Source organism: Chiloscyllium punctatum, chromosome 48 (genome assembly GCF_047496795.1).
Source record: "Chiloscyllium punctatum isolate Juve2018m chromosome 48, sChiPun1.3, whole genome shotgun sequence".
In the NCBI taxonomy this organism is placed as follows: Eukaryota; Metazoa; Chordata; class Chondrichthyes; order Orectolobiformes; family Hemiscylliidae; genus Chiloscyllium; species Chiloscyllium punctatum.
Genome location: NC_092786.1, coordinates 39,951,056 through 39,962,088, shown reverse-complemented (window position 1 = coordinate 39,962,088; position 11,033 = coordinate 39,951,056). Strand labels below are relative to the sequence as shown.

Genomic DNA, 11,033 nt, shown 5'->3' with positions numbered 1-11,033 from the left:
TTTACTGCTCCTCGGATGCTGCCTGAACTGCTGTGCTTTTCCAGCACCGCTCTAATCTAGACTCTGGTTTCCAGCATCTGCAGTCATTGTTTTTCCCTTGCTTTTTTCAAAGTGCAGCACCACACATTTATCTAAATTAAATTCCATCTGCCACACCTCAGCCCAACTGATCAAAGTACTGCTGTATTCTCCAGATAGCCTTCTTCACTGTCCATTACCCTACCAATTTTGGTGTCATCTGCATATTTATTAACCATTCCTTCTACATTCACACCCAAATCATTTATATAAATTACAAAAAGCTGTTGAAAGGTGCCAATATAACTGCACACTGTAGACAGGCTTCACTTTCGTTCAACTGGGGCCATCTGAGTTCTTTCCAAATCTATACCCATTGTGACTCCATCTTGTTGCATGAAAGTCCTGTGATAGACCCGGTGGTGGGGGGAGGGGTGTAACGATTGTAACAAGATCAGCTAGGTAGACCTCATAGAAATATGAGTTCCCTGATTGTGGCTGTTAACCAGGTCCAATTGGAGAGCCATGGCTAACTGATAGAAACGGCAGTGTTGTCACTGGCCACTCGGGTGTTTTTCATATCTTCCTGGTGGTGGCAATTGAGTAAAGATTCGTGCACCTTGTGTCTCTCACTGTGTCTCACATCTACACACACACACACACCATGGGTGCTGGGGAGAAAAATGAGCACTACAAAAAAAAAGAAAAAAAATAAAAAAAAAAGAGAAAAAAAAAAAAATAAATAAACGGCAGTGTCAGAGGATTTGCTCACTGAGAGCTGACTCTGAGGAAGCCAGAACAGTGTCAAGTTCTATGCACGTGTACATAAAGGATGATTTGGTGATGGGATACCGGCCAACATGGAATTATTTCAGTGATGACGAGAGTGGGATATGTTCTGAAAGAAATTCGTTTGTAACAGTTGTCTTTGAGTTGGGGTAAGCATTTCTGCTATCATGCCGTTATTTGGGAAGATTCACTTTTTCAAAGATGCCGTCGAAGATTGGGCCTATTATATGGAAACAATGCTTTATTTTTTATGGCAAAATGACACTGGGCAGATAAAAAGTGACATGCGTTTCTCCTGAAAGCTTGTGGACCCAACACGTTTTTGCTTATTAGGAATAGAACTTTCCCTGAGGCAGCAGATACTAAAACTTTTCAAGAGCTGACAGATTTAGTTGAGGAATATTATGAGCCCAAGCCTCTTCTAATTGTGTGACGCTACTGGTTTTACTCAGCAATTTGAGAACCAAGGGAATCTATCAGAATTTTTGACTAGGTTAGGATGATAGGCTGAGGCATGTGACTTTGGTTTAACCCTTAATGAGATGCTGAAAAACTGTTGGAATGTGGGATTAATGATGTGACCATGTAAAAGCGCATAATAGCTGAAGACCAACTGGACTTCAAGCAGGCATTACAGCTTGCTTTATCATTGAAAAATGCAGCAAGTGGAGCATCTGAGTTACAAGGTATTCTGATGGAAGTGGACACCTTTGCCAGTCCGGCTGAGCTTGGGGAACACCACTTAAGTGAAGGCAATTGCATAGGCTCACTTAGAGCAGCATGGTAGCTCAGTGGTTAGCACTGCTGCCTCACACAGTGAGGGCTATGGGTTCGATTCTAGCCTTGGCAACTGTCTGTGTGGAGTTTCCTCTCTGTCTGCACGGGCTTCCTCTCATGGTCATTGGCCATGATAAATTGCCCATAATATTCAGGGATGAGGAGGTTATGTGCATTAGTTAGGGGTAAATGTAGAGTAATAGGGTAGGGGAATGCGTCTGGGTGAGTAACTCTTCGGAGGGTTGGTGTGGATTTGTTGGGCCTAATGGCCTGTTTCCATATTAAAGGGATTCTATGATAACCTGAACAGAGGGACTCTCGGTCAACCCAAAGCAAAACCCCCCAAAAAATCCAAGCATTGGCGGAATGGTTAAACATTCCTTTAAGATCAGGTCTGGCAAGCTATTGTAGTTGTTGCCAGTGTGTGGACTTGAGACAGCGAAAGAGTCCCACTCGACCTAAATGGGATAAGATGACTCATAGGCTGGTATCCAGGAGATTGCACACCTAGGAAAGGCCACCTACATTTAGTTTGGAAAAGTTAAATTGCTTAACAACATCCAAATCAGAACCAATCAAAATAAATGTCTGGTTAAATGGCCACCCAGTTCTAATGGAGGTCAATATTGGTGTGGCCATTACAATTATTGCAGAACCAGTCTTTAAAAAAAAATTGCTCTGAGCTCCACCAGGGTTACCCAGGGATTTTCAAAATGAAGGTGTTGGTGAGAAGGTATGTCTAGTAACCAGGATTAGATGCAGACATAGCTGTGTTGGTGGGCCAGTGCCCAGAGTGCCAACAAGGAGAAAAGGTATTGCCAGCAGCTCCCCTAGCTTCACGGGAATGGCTGGGTCAATCGTGGATTCAGTTACATGTCAACAATGCAGGTCCTTTCAGGGGCTCAATGTTATTAGTCATTGTGGATGCCCCTCAAAGTGGCTTGATGTACATAGATTTAATTTGTCAAACACGGGGGCAACAATAGAAAAACTGCACTCATCTTTTGCATTACACAGACTCTCAGAAGTGTTGGTCACAGACAATGAGCCATCATTTACCAGCAGAGTAATGGCATTTGACGTGGAAGGACAGCTCCATACCATCCATCATCCAACTGCCTGGCAGAAAGAGCAGTCCAAATTTTGAAAGCTGATTTAAAGAAACAGTCTACAGCTTCACTAGATACCAAACTGTCCCAGTTCCTATTTGATTATAGGACCAGGTTAAATCTGCTTTTCCCGGATCTTGGGAGGGTGAAGTGGATCAGGAACATCAATGCCAGACAAAAGCATCTGCTAAGCGAGAGAGACAGTTTACTTCAGGGGAATGAAGTTTTACATCGGAGCCATGTGTATAGCACTGTATGGGTAAGAAGTATGATCAATGTGCAGTCAGATCCAACGTCTAGGCTATGTGTGACAGTCTTGAACAAGCATGTAGACCACATGAAAGCTGCAAACAAGGTCGGAGCAAAATGCACTTGGCTTCTTGGAAAGGCTATCAGATCTCTTGAGTTCTCCCTCTCTGTCAAGAGACCTCAGAATCTAAGATGGACACATGGATGCCACTGCCCCGATGCCTTTACCACATGAAGAAGAGAATACATTTCTTCCCAGATGCTTGGATGCAAGAGGCAAGTTATTGTGTGTTACATGCTACCTGTATCTGAAGCAGAGTTGGAGGAACCCGACCCAGTGCTAAAATGCCCCAGGAGGAGCTGCAAAAAAAAAACACAGTGCAGTATCATGTTCCTTTCTCCGCTTTCCAGTATTGTAGGTTTTACCTTTAAACATTAAAGAATAGTCTGACAATAGATGACAAAATAGTCCGGATTCATCCAAGTTGGAAATGTTTCTTGGTGCATGGTCTTTCAGAATGTGGGTGCGGCCATTATGGAGAGCAATGATTTGTCATTGTGGCTGCAAATGCCTCTCCCTCACTGATAATCCTGCAGAGCAAAATTCTGCGGCCGATCCTCATTCAATCCAGCCATGCAGGGCTGCAGGTGAACTCTTTGTGGCACAGCCTCTTTTCCAGGATTATGTTCTCTGTGCCAGATGGACTATGTAGGCAGAGCTTCTTTGAAATTATGATCGTCTTTCTTGTTGGAGAAAATGTCTACTTGCTGAACTGCTCTTCGTCATTTGGTTTGTGTTTTATAACGAATTGCAAACTCAACAGTGAAGTTTCCCACCTCTTCATAGTGTCTGCTTGTCACTTTGTGTCACAGTTTTCATTCACTGTATCAACTTGAACTTCTCTTCAACTGACAACACATTGAACCTTTTCACAGGGTTCGGCCAGTCACTGACTTTATACGTCCCATCGGAGGGAAACCCCAATGATAAATTATGGCTTGCTCAGTGCTGCCTGTTTTTGAACTCTGTTGGTCTGTAACTCAGCTCCTGTTGGTCATCAGAGTTGTTTCTATACATTTACATAGATTTAGCTTATCAATGTCAGTTTTTAGTGTATCATGGGCATCATACTATGAAATTTGCTATTCTGTCATTGAGAATGGTTGATGATTTCCACAGAAATGGAATTTCATGTCATAGATGTGTGAGTCCTTGTGGTTTTACTGTTGCATTATAGGTGTATATATTATATCGTTAGAAATTTGGATTATAAAATTGAGGTAAAATAGATGTTTGGTTTCACTCCATAAGATAATTTTTTTAAAGAGTTGTTAAGTAATTTGGAACTGCAAACTAAACATATAATTTCTAAGAAGGCAGATGATTTAAGTTAACTTTATGGCCGGATAACTGTGGCATTACTTGATGAAGTGCTTACCCTGTTGAACATTTTTGATATATTGAGAAAACAGTTCAGGGTTCAGTAATAGTCAGGTTTCGGTTCAGAAGAACAATTTCACCCCAGAGAACTGCAGGTTAGTTTGTGACGTCTCCAAGTTGTGAAAGTTTATATAGAGGTGTTCAAGATATCAGAGTTAAAATGAGGTTCAGTCTATCAGAGATGGAAAAAGACTGCTAAGTAAGAAGTTTAAGAATTAAGATAGGAATGATACCTCACTGGGATTGTGTATCTGTAAAGGATATTGTGGGAGGGAAGTCAAAACTTTGTTCTTCATCCGTGTTAAGGTCTTTCTAATCTGTCATAAATGTACCTGTTTTTTGCCTTTTGTGTAGTAAACTTGTGATCTTTTCTCAAAGAATGTTAGCATACTCATGAATACGTTCAGTGACTAACCACCATGGTAACAAAGTAAATAATACACCCATAATCTATCACGTACGATTTCACTCTTGGATCTGACTTGTCCAGTATTATCATCAGATGGGATCACAACATTGCAGAATTTATGTATCAGCTTGGCTCAGTTGGCAACCTTCTCAGAATTGAGTCAGAATGTTGTGGGTTCAAACTCCACTTAGACAAACACAGATTATATGCAAACACACAAATTAGGAGCATGATAAAGCCATGCAGCCCCTCAAACTTGTTCCGCCATTCAAAAAGATCATGCTTAATCTGATATGGTTTCAAGGAAAAAGTGAGGACTGCGGATGCTGGAGAGTCAGAGTCAAAAAGTGTGGTACTAGAAATTCCTGATAAAAGTCTTATTGCCAAAATGTTGATTCTCCTGCTCCTCGGATGCTGCCTGACCTGTTGTGCTTTTCCAGTGCCACCCTTTTCAACTCTGATATGGATTCAACTCTACTTCCTAGCTTAAGGCTGAATCTCTTGTTACTCTTAAGTCTGGCTATCTCTGGTCACAAAATATTCACTGACACTCCCCTTTCCACTTTCTGTGGAAGAGAATTCCAGACTCTCACCCTCTGAAGAGAAAAATTCTGCTCATTTCCATCAAAAATCAGAAGCATCTTATTTTTAAACCATGTCCTCCAGTTCTAATTCAAATCCTAACAACAATCTCCGAGCCCAGGTTGATAATTCATCAGAGTATAGTGGGAGTACTGCATTTTCAAAACAGCTGCCCTGTAAAGAAGGGATTAAACTGAGGTGCTGAATTGGTTTCTGATGTTTTGGGTATTTCAATCAAGTTATAAAGCTCATTAATGGAGCTTGCCAAGTTGATATCTCTATGCCTACATTGGTTGGTCTGCTGTTGCTTCTGATTCAGATGTTGTCAAAGGCTGATTCAGTCACTTCCACAATAACCAAGAAATTCTGGAAACTAAAAACTTCCTATGAAAGTCACTCCTACAATGTATGTGGTCTAATTTACAATCTACCTAAATTAGAAGTCTGAGTAAAGATTGCTGTATTACTAAAATGGTATTAGTTCCATTTGCCTCTTTCTTCACTTTGAATCCAGTATAATTTATTGTACATTATATGTATGTTTAAAAGGAAGCCAGCTTCTCTTGTTAGCGTTGAAAGGGTACCACACAAAATGATTTTCTCTCACCTGCTTGGAGTTTTAACGTGATCTCGGAGTTTTAAAGTGACCATCTGTGTGCTTGAGATCTACTGTCGACTCAGAAATACTATCATAATTGCCTTCCCATTTGTACTGTTGATATTATAGCATGTTCGAATGGTTGCTGAGTCCTGTCCTCTTCTTCATAAGGTCCAGGTGTCTGATTTGTAAGCTAATGGTTGTATTTGTGCAAATATCCCACTTCAGTGCCATTACAGTTAAACATGATATAACCAAAACAATTTAGATTGAAAATGCATGGAACTCAACTAGTATATTTGGATGAAAAGTAAATGCATTTTTTTCTATAACTGTAACTAACTCAACTGATTGAGTTGGTTGCTAGGTTACAGCAATACAACTGTGTAGGATTGATAAACACAGATCAGAGGGCTGCACAAATGTTCATAGGTGGAGCCATGCCAGTGTGCAGCTCCAGGCAACAAGATAGTAAACAAATCAGCGGCAGAACTTGGCATTGCAAAATTTTCAGGAAAGGAATCTCTGTGCAGATGAATTTAATAAAAAAAAATGAAAGCCCAACAATCTTTGACAGTTTTAATCATTGATTCATTTTGAATTAGCACTGTAAATGACATGTTTCTAGTGTCAGTCTACAGGGGCAGTTCGACTATAGAGTCCTAGAGTCATAGAGATGTACAGCATAGAAACAGACCCTTCAGTCCAACTCATCCATGCCGACCAGATATCCCAACCCTATCTAGTCCTACCTGCCAGCACCCGGCCCATATCCCTCAAAACGTTTTTAAATGTTGCAATTGTACGAGTCTCCAGCACTTTCTCTGGTAGGTCATTCCATGCATGCACCACCCTCTGTGTGAAAAAGTTGTCCCTTAGGTCTCTTTTATATTTCTCCCCCTCACCCTAAACCTATGCCCTCTAGCTCTGGACTCCCCATCCCAGGGAAAAGACTTTGTCTATTTATCGTATCCAAGCCCCTCATGATTTTGTAAACCTCTATAAGATCGCCTCTCAGCCTCTAACGCTCCGGGAAAACAGCCCTAGCCTGTTTAACCTCTCCCTGTGGCTCAAATACTCCAACCCTGGCAACATCCTTGTAAATCTTTTCTGAACCCTTTCAAGTTTCACAACATCTTTCGGATAGGAAGGAGACCAGTAGTACATGAAATATTCCAAAAGTGGCCTAACCAACATCCTGTACAGACACAATATGACCTCTCAATTCCTATACTCAATGCTCTGACCAATAAAGGAAACATACTAAATGCCTTCTTCACTATCCTTCTGGATTAGCGGTGCTGGAAGAGCACAGCAGTTCAGGCAGCATCCAAGTAGCTTTGAAATCGACGTTTCGGGCAAAAGCCCTTCATCAGGAATAAAGGCAGAGAGCCTGAAGCGTGGAGAAATAAGCTAGAGGAGGATGGGGGTGGGGCGAAAGTAGCATAGAGTACAATGGGTGAGTGGGGGAGGGGATGAAGGTGATAGGTCAGGAAGGAGACTCTACTTTCAAGGAATGATGAACGTGTACTCTAAGGTCTCTTTGTTCAGCAACACTCCCTAGGACCTTACCATTAAGTGTGTAAGTCCTGCTCTGATTTGCTTTTCCAAAATACAGCACCTTGCATTTATCTAAATTAAACTTCATCTGCCACTTCTCAGCCCACTGGCCAGATGGGAATGTGGAATTTGGAACACAGGTGGATCACCCATGGCTTGAAAGGCTTACTAGGCTCCTTCACTCCCTAATTTGTGTATCTGTAAGATTGGTATTATCCTATGATATTTCCCCATTTGAGAGCTGAAAGCACAAACCCTGATATGGGTCAAAGCATCACCGAGATCCTTGCTGCATATGTGAACTGCTTCTGCATCACTGAGCCTCTGTACCCGGGTGTGTACTCATTCCTGCAAACTGCTCCATAAATCCCTTAATGCAGCCTGAAATAAAATCAGAAAGTACTGGAGAAACTCAGCACGTCAGGCAGCATATGTGGAGAGAGAAACAGAATTAATGTTTTGAGTCTGACTTGATTCTTCAAAGGAAGAGTCAAATGAATCAAAGCACTAATTTTGTTTCTCTCTCCACAGATGTTGTCATAACTGCTGAGTTTCTCCAGCATTGTCTGTGTACATGTTTCAGGTTTCTAGCACCTACAGTATTTTCATCTTATTGATTGGAATATAATCCTCATTGGTCACACATCTCTGAATCACCACAAGACTGTGAACTAAATTGAGGCTGATACTTCAGCACAGTGCTGGATGTGTGTATTATCAGCAATGCTGGTGGGTCTGAGCATAAGAAGTACAGAAGGTTAGCTCAAAGAAATTCTTCTGCTCCCTCCTGGTCCACATGCACAGCAGAAAAAGCACCAATTTCTTCCATAGCACTGTTTCTGTCTTCTTACAGCTGGAGGTTAAAACTGGAAGAAGAATGAAATCTGAGGCGTGCAGCCACATCAAAACATTTAAATGAGCAATGCACATTCTGGATGCCTGCCTACCGACCCCACCTCTGGTAGACCCAAAATGTGTGGGTTCCAGCCAAGTTAGGTTGAAGCTTGATATATTTTAAATGATTACATTCCATTCAGACTAAACCCATCAGCTCTTGGGATTTAAAATTCTAATCGCTGTTTAGCAAACAAAATGTTTTAACTGAAATCCAGTCTATAAATTCAGTCTAGGACAGAAATTGTTACAAACTATAGTGAATTTTCTCCTAGCTAGTAAAATTTACCACAAAAATGCAAAGTTGAATTTCCCTAGCGCCTTATCATGTTTCTCAGGAGGACTCTATTGTGGGCAAACCAGAATACTATAAACTGCACTTAAATAAATGAAAGTTACTAGTTTCATTAGAATTTTTTAAGTGCAGTAGCCTGCATCTCCACTTCACAGAGGCAATGAAGATTGGACAAAGATATGACAGAGACACAGTTAGGATCCTCCATATTATACTGCTGATTTGTAAAGTCAGTCTTGGAAATAGCACAGCACAGTATTAAAATACAGCAGAATCACAGAAGCAGATGAATAATAATTGATACAAAATTTATTCAAGTATATGTATTTGTTATTCGGTGAAGCAACACATAAAGAAGCACTTCAATGTGGGCCTGTCGAAATAAAAATATTAAACACAATATATGTGTTTTCAATGAGATTTCTATAAACATAAAATGTAGCATTAATACTGTTGATAAATGTGAATGTATCTTTTTAATACACAGTATGTTTTATTTTACAAGTATTCATGTTTTAGTCGGCGTGCCATTCTTTTGTGCAGTGTTTGCAGCTTCCAGATCAGTGTTAATCACTGTTGTGATATGATTCTGTGTGAAAGTCAGATATATAAATAAATATTGCTGGAAGAGAGACATGTTGGTGAAGGTTTTTGTCTTGCACTCATCAGGACAGGTGCAAGAATACTAAATTTCAAGTGCTCAAAATTGTGATAGTTTGGAATTTGGCATTGTTGCGTTTGTCCTGATGAGTGTAAGGCTAAAAGCTTCACCAATATGGCTTTCTTTTTCGCAATATTCAAGTTTTGTACTATCAAGCAACTATAAATAAATGTTTACGTGTGGTATAGCAGATTACACAGAAGTACAAGGTGCTTTAACATATAGATTCAAAAATCAGCTGGCATAACTCATTCACATCTATGAGTTACTTTTTTTTATAGTTGTGAGTTACATTGACCTGCTCCCAATAAGGACTCTCTAAAAAATCTAATTGTGATTTTGTGACTCATGAATTGCCAGGTTTTCCTCGGTGAATATTGCACTAGTCTCAGTTCTGACTGGTCTCTATTTGGGTGTCAAACAGCCTCTCAAAATATCACTACCTAATATTAGGCTTCTTGTGTAATAGCTTGTATGATTGATGCCTCTGTCCCCTATCAATAAAATTAGAATCATGTTCCTAGAACTCATTTGTCAGGAGTACTTTATGAAATTAATTCATATTCTCTTCACAGACCCAGATCCGGACCATAGAAGATGCTTCCTCACTCAATGGTCAGCATTATTTGTTGCACTGTATTGTAATCATTTCATATTTTGCCTTCCCTTCCGCCTGTTGTTCTGAGGTACAGTGGTTCTCCTTCAGGGTTGTGTCCATGTGGTGCAGCTCAATTATCAGTACATAAATGGCAGTCCCGAGAACTCCTCCAATCAGTGGTGCGATGACAGGAACCCACCACCATCCATTACCAGCTCTGTGTGGGCAAACAATAAGTAAATCAATATCAGATACAGTGGCGGACTGATTGTCTCAGACCTGACCAATGGTGCTTAGAATTTGACACTGTTAGCTGTATTCACACTGTTATTCATTGTGTTTGAAGGTTCAGTGATGTTCAGAAAAGTCGACTTTTATTGAACTTCATAAATGTCATACAATCACTAAGTGTTAGCACCACTGGAATTTTTAGTCTGACAACTCCTGATGTCTGACTGGGATTGGATACAAAGAACCCATTTGTTCCACCAAACACAATGGGATTCTTCCTGCAGTATTTTTCACAAAACAGCTCATTTCTCAACTAGAGAAGAATGAGACAGATCAGTTTAAGGATATGGGTTAGCTATTTAGGTCTGAAATGAGCAGAAATTTCTCCAACCACTGAGTGGTGAGCCTGTGGCATTCCCTGCCATAGAAAGTGGTTTCAGCCAAAATCTTGAATGGTTTCAAGAAGGAGTTAGATATAGTTCTTAGGGCTAAAGGGATCAAAAGATATGGGCAGAAAGTGGGTATAGGGTACTGAGATGGATCATCAGCCATTGGCCACATTAAAAGGTGGAAAAGGTTCGGAGGGTTAAACGGTCTACTCCTATTTTCTATGTTTCTATTAAAAGGTAGTCACAATGAATAATCTAATCATCAAAGTTCCAAGCCCACCACATGCAACCAAAGTATAATTCAGAGTGAGAAAATTATTAAGTCATACAGCATAGAAAGAGGCCCTTTAGTCCACCATGTCTATGCTGACCACCAAACACCAAACTGAACTTGGTACATAGCCTACTGTGCCCTGGCATTTTAAGTACTCCT

The 11,033-nt window shown here is 40.5% G+C and overlaps 1 protein-coding gene across 1 annotated transcript in view; it reads right to left on the bottom strand.

Moving 5' to 3' along the window:
- Positions 1 to 9,015: 9,015 nt before the first annotated feature.
- Positions 9,016 to 11,033, bottom strand: part of aqp9b (aquaporin 9b) — a 79,262-nt gene continuing 77,244 nt past the window's right edge. Inside the window, exon 6 of the mRNA XM_072565015.1 lies at positions 9,016 to 10,197. Coding sequence (XP_072421116.1) covers positions 10,005 to 10,197 — 193 coding nt within the window. The 3' untranslated portion in view covers positions 9,016 to 10,004. The remainder of the gene's footprint in view (positions 10,198 to 11,033) is intronic.